The 24,343-nt window shown below is 39.7% G+C and overlaps 1 protein-coding gene across 1 annotated transcript in view; it reads right to left on the bottom strand.

The window, feature by feature from the left end:
• SLC35F1 (solute carrier family 35 member F1) overlaps positions 1-24,343 on the bottom strand; it is a 226,086-nt gene that overhangs the window by 87,104 nt on the left and 114,639 nt on the right. Inside the window, exon 2 of the mRNA XM_086876879.1 lies at positions 10,015-10,190. Within this exon, the coding sequence (XP_086733005.1) occupies positions 10,015-10,190 (176 nt within the window). The remainder of the gene's footprint in view (positions 1-10,014; positions 10,191-24,343) is intronic.

The raw sequence follows: 24,343 nt of genomic DNA, 5'->3' as shown, positions 1-24,343 counted from the left end.
TTCTCCTTTGAAACCTTATTTGCTATATTTCTGTAACAGCCACAAAAATATCCCTGTGAATTGACTGTCACTGTGATATAACTGAAAACTAAGGGGTAAGTGCTCCTTTGAGACATGCACATGGCCTCTCCCTCCCCTGTGTATTTGGAGCACTCACTACTGCTGCCAGCAAAGCTCCCACCTTTACCTCAGAGCTCCCTCCTCTCATCAGGGAAATGTGTGCAAGAAGTGGAGGCGGCTGACAGACAGCATATATTATCCTTCTCCTTTTCTCTTTAATGTTAAATCAGGAAAGATAATGTAGGGGCAGGTTCTAACAGAGCTGGTTGCTAACGACCTTGAGCTGCTCTTTTCTGTAGTGAATTGGGTCTAAAGCATCCTCGAGGTTTGTGAAGCAGTGTTGCAGCCAAAGGGACACAGGGCTAGGAGGTGAGTCCCAATGTCCCTGCATCCAGACACCTTCCAGAAGTGACTTGGTGTCCTGTGACCGGTGCTTGGCAGCTCTTGAGCAGAAGGGAGAGCATGCAGCACAACTGCAACTTGAATATTGAGTGCTACATTTATAAACATTCCTTCAGATGAAATTGCAATCATTATAGCATTATCATCCAGAAATGTAGCAGGAATTCAAGGTGACCAGATACCAATAGCTAACAGTTCAGCCAAATATAAAGGAAAAAAATACAAAGTGTTAGATAAACCTACAGGATATCTGTACATTTTTGCCTCAAAGATGTATTTAGTTGTAACAATAAATATATGTATTACCTTGGTAACAAGGGACATTAAAGAAGACAAAATCACTGCTTGTGTTAGTACTAAGTATTAAAGTGTGAGGCAGATGAGTAAGTTGAGAATACAGCTTTATCCTACTGGCATAACTTTTTATTCCTTTGATTCATGCTGTCTTATAGTCCTTATTTTAGAAAAGGTAGTACTTCCAAACCTTCAGAAAGGATGTGATCTTCACAAGGACTTTGCTGCAAGTCTTGTGTACAGTTTACAACTGGGCTCTGCAAAATGGGATGCTATTGAGTCTTTGATTTAATGAAAACTTAGGAAGTCAATTCAATTCACTGCAGGGACTGCTTTGTTCTTTCATTATGATTCTTTTTTAATGAGAAAGACGATTGCAAGGATAAACTCTATTCCTCTGAATTTTTACACTAATTACATACAAAGCACCATTCTGGCAGAGGGGGATTTATCTCCTTCAGGCAATACAGTTATCATCTTGTAACCACACTTCAAATCTCCCATATGAACGCTGGAGCTACGTGTGCTGAATGTGGATCCTGGCTAGCTGTTTGGCTTGATGAATGTTTAAATATTCCATAAATCACAGGGAAATACTGATACTGCATGAAGCGGAAGAAACAGCCCTTGCATTCTGCTTACAGCTGTAGGATTGACGGTCCACTATTTTATCACAACCATTAACATTCCTCATTGAAGTGGGAAGGGATGGTTGGTTTAGTAAACAGTACTTGAGATGTTTATGTATTAACAAGAGCCAGACCCATATACTACCTCTACAAAGGACACTTATCCCTTAATTCTACCAAAAAATCAAGTGTTTGTGATTCAGCTCACATCCTTATGAGACAATTTATTATTTGACATACTGTGAGGAAGTCTGGGCTACATAGGGAGCCTTATTACCCTCAAATAAAATTACGGAGAAAATTCACCCCTCTGCAATACCCTGATACTGTGGAAGTTTCAAAGCTCAATCTGTGCTCATGGTCATGGTTTCTCAGCATTTCCAAGCCTGTGCCATACTTTGAAAGCCTTGCTTTCCAGATGCTCAAAAGCCTTGATTATTTCACCTACAACATCTGTGCCCCTATCTGAGCCTGTGGTACATGTAATGGCATGTGCAAAAATGGGGACAAAAATCAAGCAACAAGATGAATGAATGGAACAAACTGCATTTCCTCAGAGCTTCCTCGAGCCTGCCCACTCATCCTTCTAGTGATGAGGTTTATCTTCTCAAACAGGAACTTTCAGACTTGTGTTCAGATTTGTACTGCCTTGCAAGGACTGGCAGTGCTTCTGGAAAAGTAAGCAAGGAGGGAGCTTCCCAGGCTCAGCAACAAAATCTAAATCCTGATCCAAACATAAATGCTTGCAGATATATGTTGCAGATTTGTCTCTCTGACTTAGGTGCTGGCATTGCTACGAAAAGCATGACAATTTGAAATGCCACATTGTGATGATTTTTTGATTCTGCTAAATTCCACTAGCTACCTGTGATTTTGCAGCTGTGAGCTAACAGCAATGTTTCCCATTTTATTGCATCTGTGGTTTCTATTTATGGACTTACTGGCATGAAATGGCCACAGCTGGCTCAATGTTCCTAAAATGAACGTACATCTACCTCCAGGGTAAAACTGCCTTTTTCTCGAGTAGTGTACTCAGTATAGACATTGCCTCACAGCAATGATGCAGCAGCTTGATGCAAACATGGTTCATCACCCAGGGCTTTGGCCAGCCTCAAGCTCAGCGTCCCTTTCACGCTCACTGCACTTAGAGCCTGTAAGGTTTGCTCTCATAAAATATGCACCAGTCTTTGAACCACGGTGCAAATCTGAATGCTGTGTCTGGAAGGTACTGGCTGAAGGCATAAACTTGGCAGCCAGAAAGATGACCAGGTCTGAGTTTCCTGAAGTGAGAGTGATCTGAACTGCCGGATTTGAATCCTCCAGGGACTTTTTTACAAGAAGATGTACCCCTATTGCAACTGCAGAACAAAATCATTCTCTGCGTAGACGAGACCTCCCATTTCCTCATTTAGGTCAAGGGAATGATTAGAGAAATCTCTTTCTTTCCTGTGCTCTTGTCTGCATCAGCAGGCACAGGAAAAATGAGGTGTTCCTATCCTTTACACAATGCCCTCTTGGAACTTTTGTCTCTGATGGCACAAAGGATACTTCCTTGAGCACCAAAGCTATTTTGAAAGCAACCTAGTAATAAGAGGTCTCTCAGGGTTGAACAAGCTGTATCAGGGATCAAGGGATACTACCACAGAGAATGCTACAGCACGGATGCTTGATTAGGCCAGGCCTTTATTGCTTTGGGGTTACCATGATTGTATTAGTGATTGCATCATTAAACCACAACATACAGTGCTCACGCTTAACTGCTGCCACCTGCATCCCAGACAAACAGTGCTTTCCAATTTTCAGCTTGTGTGTGCTATGGGATGTGCATGATTTATTCAATGATACCATGTGAGAGCACAGAATGTGCTATTTTGGCCAGGATTAAAAAAAGAAAAGGTATTTTGTAACACAGGATGCATGCTGTGCGTTTGGACAGCAGGTGCCTAATCTAACAATCAGGAGCACCTCACCGAGTGAAATAACTCTAGAAAGAAAAAGCTGGTCTTTTTCTTTTAGAAGGGTCTTGCTTTCTTTCAAAAAGAGTCTTTTTGAGCCTTTACCTGCCATTTTATTTGCCTTGTATTTGGGGCCAGGATTCCTCTCTGTGTTTATTTGTACCTTGTTAAACAGCTGGCAAAGCAAAACAAATCTGATGAAAATGAAAATTGACTAAGCCCTGAGATACCCAGTCCTTTGCGTAGGTGGAAAGGAGCAGCAGGGCCAAAGCAGAAAGCATCTGTCTGCTGGTCATTGTAACAAGAACAGCTGACAGTGAAAAAAAACCCCAGAGGATTAAAAAATACCATCCAACCTCTCTGCTAGGAATAGCCAAATAAAACAAAAGACAGAGGTCAAATCTATTGGTTTTAACCCTGTCTTGGTATCCCCAATATGGTTCTTTTTTATTTTATTTTTTTTTTACCCTGCCTTTCAAGCTATGTGGAATAATCATACTGTATTGAAATTGCATCTGTTTTAGTATTATTGCTAAGAATGCAAGAAAACTTCATTGGACTGGGAAGGGAAATTCTATGGTTTATAACAACTATCATAAAAAAAAAAAATCCCAAGGTTCTGTATGAAAACTGTAGATACCTGAAAAGTTTGACACCTCACTGAAATGTTATCACCGACAGAGTAAAATAATGAAGGTTCATTCAGCAGCAGCAGCAGCAGTCAACATTTTATAGCAGGAATTTTTAAAAACTCAATTGAGAGTAGAATGAAAATTCAAATACAAACACAATTATTATGTAAATGGAACTGAACAGAAATCTGGCTCTAGTCATACTGGTTTTTTTCCAGCTAGCTTGCTGTGGTGTCCATGATGAGATAGGCAAATCCCAAATACATAACATATCATAATCCTTGCTCCTCTGAGCATGCTATCCAAAACTGAAAATTGCACATTACAAAAAAAGATCTCTGCAATTTGAAGTGCCTGTAAATAGCCAGCATTATAGTTTCATTTCTCCTAAAGTACAGAATTCCCTCTGAATATGAATAGGGCTCTTCAGATCCCAAACAAAGGGACTATTTGGCTGACCATTTTCATAATAAACATATCCCACACGGTTTGGCATCCCTAATTAGAAGCCCAGAGTAATTAGGAGAAAGTGCATCACAGACAGCAATGTGTAACACAGCAGGGAGATTCTGCAGTGCTGCTATGAGAATACCAAAGACCTGAAGGTCATTATTTTTCACTGGTTCCACACCACACTTACTGCTGTGCTTCATTTTTACAACCCAGAATGAGCGTAGCCCCTTTCAATGGGAGGGCTGTGAGAATCATAAAATCAGAGAATGGTTTGAGTTGGAAAATACCTTGAAGATCATCCAGTTCCAGCACCCTTGCCATGAGCAAGGACACCTTCCACTAGACCAGGTTGCTCAGATCCCCATCCAACCTAGCCTGGAACACTTTCAGGGATGGGGCATCTAAACCTACTTTCTTTCAGTTTAAAGCCATTTCCCCTGTCCTATCTCTACATATCTTTGCCAAATGGAAGAGATGGGCCAGCTGGACACACCTTCCCCTGTGCTTCAAGGGCAATGTCACAGCTTCTTGCAATGTCTGTCACGTGTTTGCAGGCCAGTGTGTGGGCTGAGTTGTTGCCTTGAGAATCCAAGGACCCCTTCTATCACAGGTAGATAGGACAATAAAGCTACTTGGCTGCAGCTCTGAACATTTTATTTGACTGGAGGGATAACCAAGCTCTTTGTTTTACAGCAGTGGCATGAGCATGCTTAGGAAACTGAAGAATGATGAAATGGACCTCTTCAAATCAAAATCACTTCCCGTCATCCTCAGTGAAGAGGAAATTCTGGTGGGATCAATGCCTTTCCAGAAGATATTTCATCTCAGTGGTACAATATATATTGTCAAAAGTACATTATATCTATTATAGTTTGATCAGCTTAAATAATATACTTAGTTCGTCCCCCAGACAAACAAGATTGTTCTTACTGGCAATCGACGAAAAAAAAGGTGTTGGTTTAAAAAAATTCTGTTACATCTACTGAGTTGTGTGCATATACTAGCTTTGTATTAATAGACCTTTACTAGTGGAATGGAATTAACTAAAAAGAGACATTTACCCTTTCTATCATTCAATAAATAGCTGACAAGCACTGCAGTGAAAAAAAAGCAACTCCTATATAGTGCCTTACTTTCCTTCAATTAGCTGGTTTTGGTCAACTGTGGTGAAGTAGGAGTGATGCTGGGGAGGGGTGCCATTATCAAAATGGAAATACATACTTGGATAGCAGACACATCAGGAAATTACACATGGCTGAGATACTAATGGCATAAACCAACCTGAGATAGAAATGCTTAAAAAAATCATATGCCAGTAACAGGTCTGCAATCTTACCAGTCTCACAGGACTCTCTGGCTTACTCAGGGGCACAGATCTCCTTTAATTATATGTCAAATCTAAGACTAATTACAGTTACTGTAGGGAAAACTCTATTTCCATTGACAGATGATATAACCTCATCACTTGGCCTAGAAGCAGAATTCATCCAGACATACAGAGATTCATAAAAAATGTTTCTGAACTAGCAAATTATTGCCATCCCTTAGTACTGGCAGGCTAAAAACACTCAGTAACTTGTTGCACTAAAATTTCAAGGAACAGCTTGCAATGTGGAGCCCTACTCACACAGAATTTAGTCCTCAAGGCTTTATGGTTCCCGTCTGTTCAGAAGACACTTCCATTGCTCCCTCACTCCTTGTTTTCCAGAATAACAAAAAAATAGCAGTTTCGTAATTTTTTCTGTTTTTAATGGTGTCTAGTAGATGTGTTGTTTTCATTCGTAGCATATGTGACGCGGCTTTTAGAAGTAATTTATTTTTGGTGGCAAGCTGCTGATGCTTGCTCCCATGTTGGCTGTTAGCAATTAACACCTTCTGGTCCACTATGGACAATTTCCCACTTACTGCTTTTTAAGGTGCTAAAACTAATATCCACCAGCTCTACGTCCCATAGCTCCACTTCACCCATTTGAGGCCTTTCTTACTGATAGCCAAGGCTTTTCTTTTCCATGACTAATAATGACACATGACCCAGAAGATACAGGGAAGTATCCCCACAAGGTTTTGTTAAGCAGAATCCTCTGCTAACAAGGAGACTGAGGTGAGATAATATGTGTTAAAACCTTCTCAGAGGTGTTACCATGGACAAATACAAGTTTTGGCTGTGAAAACAACAGGCTACAAGAAACTACCTCAAGAGAAGGAACTGAGGACATCCTCGTTACCTGTTAAATGTTTGGCAGATTTTATTTTTCATCAGAAAAATTCAAGTTTAGACAGATTCTTCCACCTTTTCATGACCTGTGCCTGAGTGGTATCCATGTTTTAAGGCCCATATGAAAATCTCACGAGAACAGATCTCCTTCAAGGCTTCTGGCACTTTTTATTTCTGGTCATAAGAACAAAGTTGCAATAATGATGAAAAGCCTCACATGGACTTCACTGATAAACTATTGAGTCCTATTGAGTCTACTTTTACTCCTTGAAACTTTTCTCTTTTTGGGGGTTTGGCTTGGTTTGTTTGGGGTTTTTTGTTTGGGTTTTTGTTGTTTTTTTTTTTTTTTTTGTTTGTTTGGTTTGGTTTTTTTCTGTTTTGATTTGTTTGTTCGTTTCATTCATGGATATGAAGTTTTAAACAGTCAGAGATTCTGACACCTGCAGGTCTGTGGCTCTCCACTCTCTGATGATACATTTATTCATTGCAAGGTGACAGTCCTAATCTTTGTATCCATTAGAGTGTGCACTGTCATAAAATTATTTTGGAAAACAATCTCAATTCACAATATAAAAATGTAGTGGATGATGTAGCCCAGCTGCTGATGCTGGGCTAATTTTAGCTGCTGGAAGCTGAGCATTCACTGCAGAGGGCTTTAGTCAGAAAAGCTCAGGAGCTCTAATCATCTGCTAATGACAATTTTCAGAGACCAGTGAAAATTCTACCTTTTCATTATCACTTGGAGTATATAAGAACAGTGAGGGACAGCTAAGTCAATGGGCATCCAGAGTAAATCAAAATTTGGAAGAAGCCTCTAAAGAAAGTAGAACTCTTTATGTCTTGAGGAACTTACATCTTTCAGTCCTACAGTCAATTCAGGGGTTTTTTGGCTACCTCAAGTGACACCTCCTTAAACAGCACATTTCTGCAAGAATCCCAAGGATTAAGAAAGCAAGGAAAGAAAAAGACAAAAGGATGCAACTATTTTTTACTACAAATCAATTTTTGATGGTTTGATTTCTGAAGGAGAAAGATAATGGTTTAAAAACTGTTCAATCTTGCATAGAGAGTAGAAGAACTGTACTTGAAAGAAAAACTTTCTGATGATGTCAGCACTCAGAACAGAATCATCATTAATATTATTATGTGATTTCCATCTGTTAGCAAAGCCACATGATTAGAGCTGCTAGAGAAACTGCCTTAATGGAACAAACACAGATAATGGATTTGAAAAAATACACAAGCAAAAAGACAATGTCAGGCTCAGTCATCTGGCAACACTGAATGCCGAGTAAATAAACAGGCTGTGTAGTGCTATACCATCCAGCAGGAATGTTATGCTGAAAGCCTGGATCACTGATTTCATGGCTTCTATAGCCAATTTTATTTTGGACTTTTTTGGATGGAACCAGCTTTTTGGGTTTTTTTTGACAGCTCCTTTTCCAGACAATTCCATTGGCTGCTTTGCATGTGCTCTAGTTGTTCATACAATTTGTAATCAACCACAGGCTTTTTTAAACACCCTTCCCAGCCCCCTTCACTTGTCCAGAAAATATTTTCTGCATAACCCTAATGCTTTATCACTTAGTTCCCACATCTATCTTATTGGCAAAACAGATATTTCTGACAAACTCCCTTTAGTCCACCACTATATTTTTAAACAGAGTCAGAAAATTATTTATACAGTACCTTATTAATACATATTTATATATTAGTAAAGCAGAGTGATTGATAGCATTTTTTTAGACAGCAATATACACCAGGCATCAAATATTATTCTAAATTAGTCCCTGTAATGCACAGCAGAATGCAGTATTTATATGGGTATACTTTTTCACAACCCAGCATTTTCAAAAAAGTAAAATCTATTTAAGAGTCCATATAGGGACTTGCCTTCCACAATATTTAATCAGTCCAGAGAAGGACGTTTCTGGAACAGAAGTTGTGAATAGCTAGACAATCCTACACTCAGAATAGTTATTTTTAAACACAGTTCTCCAGAAAGCTGCTACTAATAACACATTTTAAACCTTTGGCAGAGCAAAGTATGTGGTGATGTTTCCCCCTACACAAACTGAAATACCAAGACAGTGAAACACTGCCTGAGCAATCTCTCCTTATATAAGAGCTAACATTTCCTTTGCACATTGGCTTTTACCACCTCTGAAGAATGTCAGTGGGGACCAATGTTTATAAAATATATGTTGTAATATGCTTAAGTGCTTTGTGCTGGAGTAAAGAGGTATATTTTCGATTGTTCATTTTTTGCATAGAAATTAAGTCCTTGCTGCTTTGGAATGTTTCAGCATTGTATTGCAAGGTTGTACTATGAGTGAAGAACTTAAGCTTCAGGGTTGTTCTCAGAACATTAAAAGATGTAACATCAAAGAACGATCCAAAAATCATTGTTCCTGTAAGAAAACATGAGCTTTTCATTATGCTGATAAATGTACCATGGCCTAATACATTTTGTAGTTGTTATCCTCTGCAGAGCCCTACCCTCCTTATGTCAGGAGAACACATGATATTTTTTCACTTTTATTTGGCTCCTAATCTATGTGTTCTCTGAAGGTGAATAAATAAAATTATTTCAAAAAAAATAAAAGTGGCTGAGAAATGTACTTAAATGCATTCACTTCCCACACGTCATCTGGAAACGAAATCTCAAAGAAGGGGGGGATGTTCAGGAAAGGCAGAACCCCCCATACTATATATAGACTGTCAAAGAGAGGATCATTAGATAAACAGTACCAAAGCACACTATAATGCATTTCTCATCTTGGAGGTCAGATTGGTTACACAGACGCTGTGTCAAAGCAGTGATAGGGCCATAAAGCTGCTCTGCCCAAACATCCCCCCAGAGACAGAGCACCCTGAAATCCCTCCCTTCTTCTACTACTTCCCAATAGCTAAAAATTGGCTGCTATTTCTTTCTGTCTAGTAAGTGAACAACTGAATTGCCATGAGCAGCAACTTGAACTAGAAAGCTCTTCTTTGCTTGCATCTGAACTCTCCTTAGTCTTCATAAGATGTAAAGCTTACACAGAATTGTGTAAGTAATAAGAATTGTGTAATCATAATGGAAATTCTTACATTAGAAATACTAGTATTTCTAGCAAGGCAAGATCAGAACTCAAAGGCTCAAAAAAAAAGCTTTGAGGTAGCACCCCAAGTCCTTGAGATCTAATGATTCTTTCTTTGCTAATGAAGATTCGTTGGTGCTTTTTTCAGTTCATCCAATATGTATTTCTAAGTAATGTAAATATGGAACAAATGTTAGTGGGATATGTGTCTAAATCATATTGATTGTTCTTGTTCTGCAAAAGCCTTTATCCCCACTGTTTTCTATAAAACAATTTCAGAGAGACACTTACCTTGTCTGACGGCTAGTGTTGTTGTGTAGACCAAGAACAGAAGGATATAATTGAGGAAGCTCTGAAAAACAGGTGTGTTGGCATGGAAGTCTTCTGACAGATACTTGCTTGTGAGACCAATGCCACAGATAAGGAGGGAGAGTACCTGGCCAAGTGCCACAGACAGCAAGAGATCCCTGAAAAGAATGAGAATAACAGACATAAAACATTCAGCCTCCTCACTAAGGAGGAAATGCTCATCCTCCTCCAGGAATCATATTCAACATTTCTGGGACATGGAAGAAACATGATGCCTCAGTCAACGAGGGGACCTGCTGGGTATAGCCAACACAACATTTCCATTATTTCTGCTCTTATCACGAGCATAAACATTGCACCAACACAGTCACTTTTAATCACATGTTAAACAACAGCAGATGGCACATCCCTGCCATTTAATTTTGCATTTCACATTTCACAAAGGAAAAACGGTAGTTTAAATCAACCAAAATGCAGTACTGCTTCCCTTGAGCATCCTCCTTAACAGAAAGACCCAGGAGTATCATTCAGAGAGTGGGAAACAGTGCTTTCAGGACTTAGCAGCCAAAGAGAAAAAGAAGATAAAGGATCATGTTTCATCAGCAAGATGAATATACATTTCATCATATAAAGTATTTTTCCCATCTACTATGCAAATATATTTATATTGTCTTTCATCTTTCCAACTGCTTACTTTTTCTTCTGCTTGATGGGAACAGAAGATTACAATTTTCCCCTTCCTGTCTCCTTCTGGTTGTTAGAAATATACTTTCTGATTAGTCTTTTTGCTTTAATCTATTTTTCTTATTTTTCATCTCCAGTATCTTCTGCATTCTCCTACTACAATCCCATTCTCTTTCCCCAAAGGTCTCTAAATAGAATAGTTTCTTCTTTTGTGCATGTTCTCTGTTTTCCTATAATTGTCCCTTTACTGCAGAAATGTCTATATCTGAAAGACGTTTTCTCTCCAAACACCTCCATTTATTTTACGCTTCTTGTAGAATTTATTATCTAACCACACAACCAAACTGAGTCCAAACAATCCTCCTTTTCCAAATTTTGTCACAGGGTCTCCTATGCCCACAACACAGGAATATCTGTATTTTTTTTAATTGCCCTTAATAGCTTTCCCAGCTCCCCCTATCAGTACTTGTCAGTACTCTCATGCTGACCCAGCCTGCTCTACAGCTACACCTTCCCATGCAGAAGAATGAAATACAAAAGTCTTGGTCTGGTAGAGAAGCAAGCAAAAACAATGCCAGGGGAAGCAAAAGGGCATCCAGAGGGTGTCTGAGCCCTGCCCAATGCTGCTATTGCTGTCACCAGCCCCCAGAAAAGAGGGGCTGAGCTGCCTAGGGGAAGACATGAAGGAGAGGAGCATGTTCTGCAATGTCTCATTTGAGCCTGGAATGAGAAAAGGGAAATAGGCAATCCTAGGGGAGCGGAGGAAGGAGGGCAGCACCCTGCTCAGCTATAGCAGTATTTCATGTGTGCTCTCTGCCAGACACTTAAAACAAATATTGCTTCAAGGCTGCTTTGCTTTCCCTGACAGATTTGCCTGACCTCGGCTCTGTGTGTTTGGCAGTGATGAGCATCTGTGCTCCCACAACTTGGTAAACTCAAGTGTCAAATTTGTTTCCCTTTTTCTCATAAACAATCCTCCCACTAACGTGTCACAGTGTCAGTCATGGCGTGATTTAACCAAAGAGACACTGGAAAGCACAGGAGGCTGGGTAGTTATATTCAGCTAACATACCTCACTGACAAACAGCCTGACACATGGAGTAAAGAACAAACTTTATTGTGCTAAACTCTGTGCTTTCATGGGAGCTCCTGGATAAGTAGCAAGTAAGACTCTACTACTGCTACCTCTGCTTTTACATTACTTACTCGACTGTGAAACACAACCATAGGAAACAAACACACTCAACAGAGGTGACATCCAAGACCATGATGCAAATGCTGCCCACACTATTGATCCTCAGTTCCTGCTGTCACCTGCTCTGCTGGTGTCACTGACATGGAATAGGAAATTTGAATAGTGACTGCAATTTAAATCCACATATTCTTCTTGCACATTTGTTTACAGTTCTTCATTTAGCTGGATATTGTTTCCTACATCCTTCTGTAATTAAGTTTCATGCAGGGTTGTCCTCTTGCCTACTGCCATTTCTATAGTTACATTTCATTAGTAAATTAGATGTTTGCAAATCGGTTTCCCACTTTACATGAAGTGCAGGTGTGTCCCTGTATCTTGGCTGTGCCTGTGAGTGGAAGTTGTATTACATTCATTGTGGGACTGCACCTGCTCTGAAGAGAAGCATCTTGGATCCTACTTAGATTTACATAAAGCTAAACACACCCTCTCTCAGGAAAGGATTCTCACAATAACATATTTTTTGCTCCCTAGGGTTGTTAGCTGTTAGGAACCACACTAATCATTACAGTTTTTAGACTGGTGGGAAAATTGATGAGGTCTTATGAAAGGCATATTTTTTAACTAAGCTCTCTATATTCAGGTGTGTCACAAGGCCTAACCAGTCTGTACTGACAACTGTATTAAAAATCCAAACAACAAAACCTGAAAAACACCAGGTAAATTTCAAAGCTGTGTTTGATAGCTGTAGCCCTCTCTGGTATATATTTCGATTCTCATTGCTGTTTTGCAATTTATAAAACAACCATATTTTTTCATAGTTGATTCTTTGCCAAGTCATTCAACCACATCTACAAGTGGCGGTTTTCCTAAAGTGTCGATGTCTACAGCATACACACACATACACACACACACAGAGCCTGTCCTCAGCTTCTGTATTTTACACTTCATAAACTTATAAACAAGAAGGTAATTCAATTTTTATGGTCCTAGTCCTAAAGTCATTAAGAATACCTTTTTCTTTTTTTTTTTTTTTCTGTCAATCACAAAATACGTCCAAAAATCCACTTGCTATTGTCTTATTGAAGTCATCAATGAACACAAATGGTAATTGGAGTTCACTAAATATAGACATGGACAAAAATCAAGACTGTGAACCTAGACACCTCCAAGTCTGTAGGTAAAGGTTGAATCAATATAATCTCTGTAATTTGAAAGAGCTCTTGAGTAAAAAGACAAAAACAGAATATAAAACTGCAGAAAACTATTTTGTGGGAGTCCAAGTGGATGCAGTACCATCAATGTCACTGTCTTTCAAAACACTGACTACATAAATGATATTGAGTACATACACACTGCTTGTCTCTGATTTTTGCACACATTTGGTATTTCTAATTATGTAAGAAAACTCATTCTGAAATCAAGCTGTTGTGCTTCTCTTCCAGTCGGGACTTAGTTAAACATTTCACAGTTGATGGATGATACAGAAAGATACAAATGTTTTATTCTTATTTCTTCAGTACAAAGAGTAGCATGTCAGATGTTTAGGCAGAACTAATTCAACTCAGACTTGAAGAAAAGGTGATCTGTTTTGTAAAATTTAACTACTCCTAAGACTGCTCATGCCCACATTAAACTCTCCTGCCACACCAATAATATGCCCATCACAGACATGAATGACATGCAGTGGCACAGAAGATTTTGTGTCCTCCCTTCTGTCACCACTGTAGGCTGCGACACACTAACCACTACCACGGAAAACAGTAATGAAATGAAAAGTAAGAGAAAGCAAATAATGAGATCAATAAAATGCTCATTTTTGCCTTGGCTGAGTGGAAGAGAACAACTCATCTCTCTCCAAACAGAAAAGTGGAAACAAATCCTAAATGACTTGTTTACATTCGTGACAATGTCAGCTGCAATATAGAAAAATAAATTTTTTTGATAAACCTAATAACCAATGTAAGATACCTGAAATTTACAAAAAATTCTAGTAACATTAACTGCATTTAATTTTTTTTCCTGCAAACAATGATCTAATAATACAAAAGTCTTAACTCCTGAGCCTTTAATAACCGGATAAGAATAATAACATACCCCTTCTTTTTTAAGACAAAGCAGCAAGCAAACACTGAAAAGAAGATTTCAATGGCTGTGAAAAACCTACTATTTCCTTTAGACAAAGTAAAAAGACACTAACTCAGCGCTGTCATCTCTGGCACTCATAAGCATCTTCCCCAAAAATCATAATACTGTTGAAATATGCAACATGGCTCCTATCTGCAACACTTTCTGTGTTGCTTTTCATATGCTCCACCACTCAAAGACTGGCACAAAGGATGATTTCTTCCCTAAGCCTTTGGTCTATCGTGCTGGCTTCAGTAGCACATTCATTCACTGTGGAAGCAAAATTCATTCATATCTTGAAGAAAGGCTGTGTAGTTTGATGGCCTTCAAACAGTACACCAAAAAGAGAGTCTCACTACAATAAGCACTATAAAAGTGTAGGTTTCTGCCTTTCAGGATCCAATTTCTCTTTAGCTGAGTGCCATTCTGTTTCTCTACTTGCATTCTATTTAAATCAAAATAAAGTAATTCTTCAAAAATTCCATTTTCCCTCACTAACACCAACAGTACTTTCTCAAACCAAGTTAAAACCGGGAAAGATCTTCAGTTTGTAGTTAAACTTTGATCTCATCAATGCATAGAATCATTGAATCATTTAGGCTGGAAGAGGTCATTTAGTCCAACCATTAACCTAGGATCAGATGGGGATTTTGAAGTGAGAAGTAGGTCAGAATTACTCCTAAACCTCCAGGTGTCATGTTGCTAAGTGGGTTTTTCACAGCCTACAAATAGAATTTTAAAAAATGCTTCTTTACTGTCTCTTTAGAACTGGAGCCAGAAGACAAAGCCTCATCTTTACATTGGAAGCCATTTAATTCTGTTTAAATGTCTGGGCTGGTAGCTGCTATGCATCCTTTTTACGTGTTCCTCCAGGCTCATGGAAATTTCTGTCACTTGAGTATCTCCTTCTTTATTAGCCAAGACAAAGCCAAACTTCTGAAGGCAGACATTCTCCTACCAAAGAACTCTGAAGCTAGTGCTTGGTTCCTTGCACATATACACACTGGCGTAATAAAGTGTACTAAACAGCTATCTGCAGGTCATCCTGTAATTATGTTTCATGAAGTTAAAACATTTAGCTCTGAATACTAGTTCATTCCCAAATCCACCCCCAGAACACAGAAACACCCTTCACAACACAAAAGTGCAGTGCGACATTCAGAAAGAGCCACACAATCACAGCTCCTGTATGCTGGAGAATCAGGGACAAGCAGAGGGTGGCCAAGTGATTCAAACATTCAGGCCTATTTAATTGACACAAAATCCTCTTTTAAAGCACTCTCCATGTCAGTTTAATTTAACTGCTTTCCCTCCTCCCTTTTGCACTTTATTTGGTATCTTTCCACTGGTAAGTCCCCACTGCATCAGTTTTAGCGTATCTCAGATGGTAAAGAACAGAGGCTACCCCTACTTTTAATCTCTAGCATGAGGTGTGTTAATCCTTCAGCATGCCACAGGCTCCAGCAGACAAGAGATTGATTGGCAGTCTGTTTCCTGAGCCAAAATACCACTAGAGGAACACATCTGTAAAGGCTGCTTTATGGCACTGTTGGAAAGGGCCTGCAGGCAGGTTCGCACTTTCTCCAGGACGGTAATGACTGCCACACGAAGTTACCGCTCCAAATGTTCCAAGCGTGTGTTGGGAAAAAAAGAGAAAATGAAACAGATACGCTTCATTCAGAGACTGATGACTGCTATGCCATAGTGAAGTTGATGATGTCTGTCACAGCACTGTGATTTTGCCAAGCTTCTTCACTTGAGTGCGTTTTACTGTGTTTCTATAAAAGCGTGAGGAAAAATAAAACAAGGTCTTAAAAACTTCACGTTGATTCAAAGTAAGCTGATGTTATGCCCCTACAGAAATCCAGTCCAGTTTATTTAAATACTTACAGGTGGATGTGGAATCTTATTTTAAGATTCTACTTATCTGGTAGACGTGTTGATGCATATTACCATAAAAAAAAACCCAGGAACAGCCCATGTTAAAATCACAAATAATAACTACCATCATCAGCATGGAATGTGACCGTTTTCACTGCAGCTGAGTTCCTAAATTCCCACACCACCCCCCATCTGAATAGCTGCTTAATGAGGACACGGACATTACTTCCATATTTTGTGGTTCACACTTAACACCGACATAGGCAGCTTGTGAAAGAATAAATTAACAAGATTTGTTCTGGACAATCAACTGAGCTCTCACTGAAAGCTAAAACTGTAGATTTTCTAATAGCTTTGAAGCATATGAAGTCTGCTATTAGTCCTGCATTGCTCTGAAATTGATTTCATCTAGAGAACAAGATTCTACACTAATTTGGCATGGAAAGTTGTCTTTTTTTTTATTTTCCCCTTATTCTGACATGCCTGTTACACAGGGGAGAAATTCTACAAGTTTGTGCATGCAACTCTCCCTATCTCTCTGCCTCTCTCAATAATAAGGTAAGGACTGCAGCAAGTATCTTCAGTTAATGCATTGAAGCATTAAAGTACATTAAAGTACACTGTTTCAGAGCAATTTACAGAAGCAGTCCCAATATTCTATAATGAAATCTTCACCGCACTAATAGCAACCACATTGCCCAACACATATACTGATAATAACATCATGGGCAGATGTGCCATGGTATTCTATTGGTCAGCTACTCCCATAGCCTACATTCTCTACAATCATTCTAGACAATGTCTCAGGAAAATACAGTGGATTTGTGGGTCTAAATAAAAGACACTTAATATTTCTGGCAAGGAAGAACAAACCAATGTAAAATATATTTAGAATATAGGTATCATTGGTGAACAGTGAAATACCAAAGTCTGAATCACAACTAAAGCCATACACTACATTAAAATACAAACACTAATATTAAGAGACAAATCAGAGAGACAACCCCACGCAACACCAAGCATATCCATCACTTAATTCCTACTGAGAGTCATTACTTTGAAATCTCTGTTGCATTTATGTGATGTACAGGCTTTGTACTGGATCTCGGCACGAAGGGTGGGTTCTCCACACAGTGAGTAGCAGACCACCTCAAGCTCTCACTGAGGCTCAAAAGAAATTCTCTGTGCCATAAGTTGGGGGTAGGAGGGGAGCTCTGCACCTTCTTGTTCTCATCATCCTCTCTTGCCACCTCCCCAGCAACCTGTCCTGTGCACTGCAGCCCTGGATCAAGCTCCACAGCTTCTTTCCCCAGCAGGGCCCAGCACCTCATTGCAGCACCCAAAGGACAGCCCTGCGGGGCAGCAAAGGGACAGCCAGACCTGGACACTCGGCCGGCACTTCCCTAGCGTTGAAGAAGCCCCAGCAGCCACTGCCTTGGCTGGAAGGACATCCTGGGTCTGGGGAGAGCTGCCCATGTTTCTTATCCTTTGCTTTCTGGCTTTCCTGGTTGCTTTGAGGTTTTCCTATTAAAGACATTATGGTTCTAATTTGTATTCAAATACAACTGGGCTTGTTTTTAAGAGCCTTTTGGGGACATCACTTAAAATCAAGGTGTAGGTACATCTGCCTCAAAGCTGTGGCAGACTTGGGCTCTGCTGCTTTTCAGTGATAGCTTGAAGGACCAGCCCAGATTGTTGACTTTGGATGAAAACAAAGAGGAATCACATTCAGCATGCCTTGGGAGTCTCTGAAGCAATTTCTTAAGATGAGCTTTTACCTAATAAATTTCCCAATTCTTGTATACTGCCAATTACAACAATTCTTGAAAATGGGTTTAATTTACCATATGCTTATACCCCAGCTTCACACATTTACACAGAAACATGCTCATAGTTACATGTATTTTACTACACTTTGGTAACTGGAATTTTTTTTAATATTCTCACACAGATGAAACATATCCCTGCACTTAATAGTTAGCTATATACTGCTGAGACATCTGCTGCACTAAGTGCAAAGAAGGCACTCCTTTTTAAATTATTATTATTGAATAAGATATATATTTAATGATAGCAAAGAAAAGTGTAGTGACAGAACTTCCATTCTATTATCTTGATGGGGTACAGTGCTAAATCCTTACAAGCAAACTGGAGGCATGGTGTGTATGTGTGTTGGTGAAATTAGCTTATAGTCATCTTCATCCTACCAGTGAGCTAAGAAAGAAAGTAAAACATGCTTATCATAAAAACATGCCGAGGTTTTGAAACAGCCATCTTCCTTCCAACCAGAAATTTCCTGGTTCCTTTTCAGGTAAAAATCACCCTCCTTGGAGCCCCAGTGGCTTTTTCTCTATAAGAATGATGGTCTCTCCATATACAGTTCTTGGCAACTTCTCAGCCTATACTAGATAGGCTGAAAATATTTCAATCTTTCTGATTAAATCAAAGGTATAATTACAGATGACCATGAGATAAAATAATTGTATTTCAGGTTATTTTAGTCAAAGAAATTGACTGAAGCTAGCTGCAGTCCATAATTTTTTATAAATTTCACTGTCTACCCAATTATGACTAGAGAAATCAAGATATATAAATATAAAAATATGTAAATATTTGATATAGATTGGAATAATGGATAATAGAATTAACTTTCCATGCAAGAGCTTACAAAACTAGTTACAAACACCAACTGCTGAATATGGCACTTTTGAAAAAGTAACTTCTTCCATCATTACCCAGATATTAATTCAAAAGTGGTATTTCCAGTCTTAGAAATAGAGTAAGAGACTCAATTATGTATTAAGAGTGAGCTGTAATTTCTCATGCTAGAAATCCATGTGACAGCTACTGAAAATGCCACATTTTTGCCAATGAAATCTAGGCAGTCATTGGGTTGCTGATCAGTTATTTTTATCATTCAAGAATAAAGCACACAAATAGATGTGGTTTTGAGATAGATATTTATCTTTACTCTCTTCTAAATGCACCAGTCTGAGCTTTCAGATGTTGAAAGTAATGAGTATGTGGAAGGACTGATGGCTCTCTGTTTCTTGTAGGAAAGAAATTCACTGTCAAATTGCATTAGCTCATCTCACTTGCAGTGGTTTTTATGCCTAAGGCTCAGGACATTATAAATACAGTGATGAATATCTTTAGATAGTATGAGAAAGAGTTATAAAGTTTCAGTCCAGTTAAGATCATCATCAGCTCCCAGTTTTCTCAGAGGAGCTGAAAGCCTACAGTAATAGACCTGGATGATTCCCAGCATCAAGAAAAATAGCTCACCAGTGCCCAAAGTAGTACAACATCACTTCTTACTGTTCTCTTGCCATTACTGTACAGTGCTAATACAGTTTAAACTGGTGGGGGTTTATGGACTCTTACAGCTATTGAGAGACAGTTGATAAAGGAGGAGATGAAAAGCATTACAGCTCCTGCTGTACCCCTGCCACTGATAAGCCAATCTTGATTTGAACAGTCTGATGGAAAACAAGTTCAAATGACTCAAGATTCCTCAAGTGATAGATGCTACTGTAACTTAATTCAGCATTGTCAGAAACACAGAAGTATGGGCTTGGAGTTCCTAGAAAACGGATGTATGTGAGTCAGGATGATGGATGATTTCAGATTTCTCCTGATGCTCCCGAAAGTGGCAAAAATTGTTTCTGAATTTCTGTCCCCATAAATTTCATAACTCTAAGCATATGCATATGTGTGTACTCACTGTTCATTTACAATTAGGCAACTAAAAAAATTATAGCTTCCTTGTAAAACTGGAGGTGAAAAAAAAGACAGGTGTTAATATTGGAAGTGAAAAAAATGCATCTATGAATATCATGGCTGGCTTTTAGAGAAATAAAACTACTAATTCAATTATTACAAGAGGTAGATTTTTTTCCATTTTTTAATATCAGTGCATTTGCAAAAAAGAAAAATAACACTGACTTTTCATTCTAGAGAGCACTTAATATCTATTGTAAATGCTTAATTTAAAAATCAAGTTTATCTGGCTGGATTCTGCAAAATCTTTTGCTTGGATAAAACTACATTTAAAACTACAGAACACAAGTTACTTTTGATTTTCCTGCAACTCTGGAAAATTGTTCCAGAATTCAAGAGAACCCTGCTTCTGTGGGCAACATTTTCTCCTCAGGAAGGTATATGCAATTCCCATAAGTTTTCATTGTTTTTACAGATAGTTTCTACTCCATAATCTACATGCTTGAAGCATGTAAAAGAAACCTTAAGAAAAAAGTCCTTAAATTAGCTCCTGAATTGCACCCCTGGTACAGAAAGACAAAGGATGCCAACATTAGCATTTCACCAAGGACAGTGCTAAGCCATTGCACAATTTTCCAAATCTCCATCTGCTTCAAAGGAGAGATGCTCATGTGCCTGTGGCTCATTCTAACTGCAGCTCTTCAAGGCTCTGACCTTCTTTTGCTTTTTCCCATGTGTGGGTTGTATTGCTGTTACCTCATTCTGCAGCCCCTCAAGCAGCAGTAATGCTCAAAGTTGCTTGCTCATGGATATTATGACAAACACAAGGTCATTAAATTTTTATGCATTTTTCTGCCCAACAGTTCTTTAATGCACGGAGGCCAGGATTTTTCCCCTTTGGGTGAGTGTCTATCTCTGTCCTGTGAAGCCTGTATACTGAGTTTCGGGGTGACACAACTTTACTAAGGAGAAACAGAAAACACCCTCAATAAATCTACCACTAATCTGATGGTTGATACACCACAGGAGGCAGAATATGTGAGTGCAAGTCCTCAGAACAAGACCCCTGAAGCCACTTTGGCAAACAATTTAAGAGTCTGGCTGCTTTACTGAGCTGGGTGTCACCTTCTGGAGGAAAAGTTTGTGCTCTGGTTCTAAAGAAATTTCAGAGGCACAGCTGGGGAGTAAATTCCTGGTTTGGGTCACTAACTACCTCAGGGCTACAGTAATGAGGGATTACAGCAGGCAGCACCCTTCCTGGCACAGCTGGATCAATTGTGAGTGCCCTACTTGCAGGACTTCAAAGGTGTTGAGTTTTCTTCTCTGTCTGCTACTGGTTCTTTATGAAAGCAAGGTCCCTCTAAGGCATTTTGAGTTGGGTGCCCAGAATTGAATCATCAATAACCCAGGGGTGCTCTCACAGGTCTTCTCTTCCTTCCTACTTCTAAGATACAGAAGGGTCTGGCATGAAAGGAAGCACTTGGTGAGAGGGAGCATGGCAAAACCAGCCTTACAGAGAGGGGGAGTGCAGGAACTTCCCATTCTCCTTGCTTTTGCTGTTTGTTTGATACACAGCAATTACAATTGTTACTCAGCCAAAACTACACAAGAGGTCCAAACTTCTGCATCTGCATTCTTTTGCATTCTGCTTACAATTCAAACAGAAAAAAGCCATTTTAAGTGGAAATTACAATTGGAGAGAATTCAACTTCTGCTAAATGAAAAGTCCAACAACACCAAGTTCTTCATTTTTAGGAATGAGTGTGGTGGTTCTGGTTTACTGCTCTGCCCTTAGGCTCCAAGATAAATCACTCCCTTCCTCTCTTCCTTTCAATTCAGTGAAACAGCATGACTGCCTCTGTCAACACTGCAAATTTACTACAGACCTGACACACAATGATGGAACAGGCTCAGCTGAAAAAACATAAGGCCACTTATCTCATTTTTCCTGTTTTATTAGAATTCAGAATTGCAAGGTGTTTGAAATAAATAAAAATAAATAAACTGTAAGTGGTCTGGGAAGTCACCAGCTGCAGATTTTTAGAGTCAGGATGGAGACATATATGACCTACAGGATAACCTGCTGCAGTGCTGAATGTATGACCGAATCACTGATGACCTAAAGGAGGAGAATGATGAATCACTTAAATTAAAATGAAAACTGAAAAAAGGGGAGCTGTAAAGTCCTCCTGAAGGAAATACCAAGTGCCATTTGCCAGAGCATTGCTCCCTGCCTTCCAGGTTGCTTTATTGCAATTTCTTTACAATAGTAGCATTTAAATTTCAGATATGCAAAAAAATAAAAGAAAACTAAATCACATAAAAGATTTTCATAGTGGGTACAATTTTGCCTTGCTAGCACTGAACTGTAGAGTCATGCAAAGGCAGTGTCCTCAGTGTGTGCAGCTGATATGCCATCTCCTTCTCATATACAGGGCAATAGCACGCCAAAACACACCCTGACCCAGGAGAACTGGATCAAAATCAATGTTCCAGCTGCAGCAGAAGGGATCAGCCTCGTGTGGTTTTCCCAGCATATGCTGGGAAGTAATTCATCACCAGGCCATTCTCCTGCCAGTGGTGGATACAGAGGAGGCATAGATCTGTTCTCCCCCATATCTTTCAGGTGTGCCCACCTCCCCATGCCCCATACTGAGGAGTGGCACCCCTGTGTTTTCCCCATGGTTGTCCTGCATGTAGCACGTCACCAGTGGCTCCTGTATTGGTTCACCCTCACAACACCCCAATCAGAGAGATTCACAGAATATCCTGAGTTGGAAGGGACCCACAAGGATCACCGAGTTCAACTCCTGGCCCTGCATAGGACACCCTAATAGTCATATTGTGCCTGAGAGTATTATCCAAAAGCTTCTTGGACTCTAGCAGACTTGGTGCTGTGACCATTTCCCTAGGGAGTCTGTGCCCATGCTCAGCCACCAACTTGTTGAGAATGGTTAAGCATTAATATCTATCCAGTGTTTATCCTAGGAACTAAGTTAAACTTCCAGCAGCTTCAGTCTGTGTCCTTCAGCTCTGGTGTCCTGCCACTGGTCACCACAGAGAAGAGATCAGTGTCTGTCACTCTTCTTGCCCCTATGAGGAAGTTGTAACTGCAATGAGGTCTCCCCTCAGTCTCATCTTTTCCAGGCTGAACAAACCAAGTCACCTCAGCCACTCCTCATACAGCTTCCCCTCAAGGCCCTTCACCATCCTCATGTCCCTCCTTTGGATGCTCTGTTACAGCTTTATAACCTTGTACTGTGGAGCTGAAAACTACGCACAGTGCTCAAGGTGAAGCCACACCAGTGCAGAGCAGAGCAGGACAACCACCTCCTTCAACCAGCCTGCACAAGGCTCAAACTGCTCTCTCTGATAAAGCTCATCTCCTGTGAAGACAGTCGTGGAGGATTCTGCTCCAGATTAGGCATCTGTCCAAAAGGATGGCTTCTCAAAACCAGAATAAAAAGTCCATTGGTGTGCAGGGAGGCTTCTTCACAGACCAGCTGCATTTCTTCAGCAGATGACCTTTTGCCTCCCAGCCATATGCAAGTGTGGCCACAACCTTCAGCTGGCAAGTTTATTTTCCCTCCCAGCAGGATTCACATCTGTGCTTGCAGCACAGAGAGCAGGGGGTCAGTCTGACAGTTGAAAAGTGTGAGGAGAGATCAGGGATGAAATCATATTCTGTGTAAGTATGACATTTGAGACACTCTGATCTAAAGCCTTAGACTGCTACTGTTACAAAAATACATGCATAAACCTATCATTAGCATTAAAAAGATTAGGAAGAATTTCCGTGTTATTCAATAGCATTTGGTCTGCAGAAATCACCCTTCTGGAAGCCGTCTGAGGCTGTAGTTACAACTGAAGGATTAAAAAACCAGTCATAGCGTTCCATTTCCTTGCCTTTCAGAATTGAAGTTCGCCATTAAATTGGATTTCACTGTAATGATATGCATTACGTTTTCCATTGATGGCTTTTTATTCTTACTAGTAAGAAATAAGACAAGTTGAGAAAAGCCAGAAGTTCTCTCGTAGCTGTATAAGTGAATCAAGTGACACACCCAGCACAGCTGGGCTAAGTGCTTATATCCATCCTGCAATATGACTGCAGATATCTTACATGTTGCTTTTGAGCAACATGCACTGCTTAATTTATGTGTGGAAGGGATTATCAGACTAGGGCCATGTGGGGCTGCAAAGTACCTAAATGTTTCAGAGATGTAACAAACTACCTTTTAATGTACTGCCTTCATTTATTTATGGAATAAACTAAAGTTTAATTAAGTCTGAATTAAATTAGTTTGAATAAGTCAAATGCTCTTGTTTCTAAAGCCCAGTTTGAACACATGGATCATCCATGGTTATATCTGAGTTCAGCAGCTGCAACAGGCCACGACAGAGCTTGCTGTCACTTTGGAGTGAGCTTTCCTAAGGCCACTGCACTCACCCCTCAGTTTCCCCCATGAAAACTTTGCTGCAGATCTAACATCCCAGCGGCCTGCCCAAGTGGGAGCAGGGAAATCCAGACAAGACTGAAAAGCCGGTGATACTTGTGAAATACAGTACCATGATTTACCAAACAGGATGTCATTCTGCTTCTTCAGATTCTGTCTGAAAGTAGTAAGATGAACATGTCTTTACAAACAGACTGTGTGAATCTGCATGTAGATAGGGCCAAGTACTTATAGAGAAGTAACAGAAGAA

The sequence above is a fragment of the Cyanistes caeruleus genome, chromosome 2 (genome assembly GCF_971803275.1).
Source record: "Cyanistes caeruleus chromosome 2, bCyaCae1.hap1.1, whole genome shotgun sequence".
Lineage (NCBI taxonomy): Eukaryota > Metazoa > Chordata > Aves > Passeriformes > Paridae > Cyanistes > Cyanistes caeruleus.
This window is presented reverse-complemented; position numbering and strand designations above follow the sequence as displayed.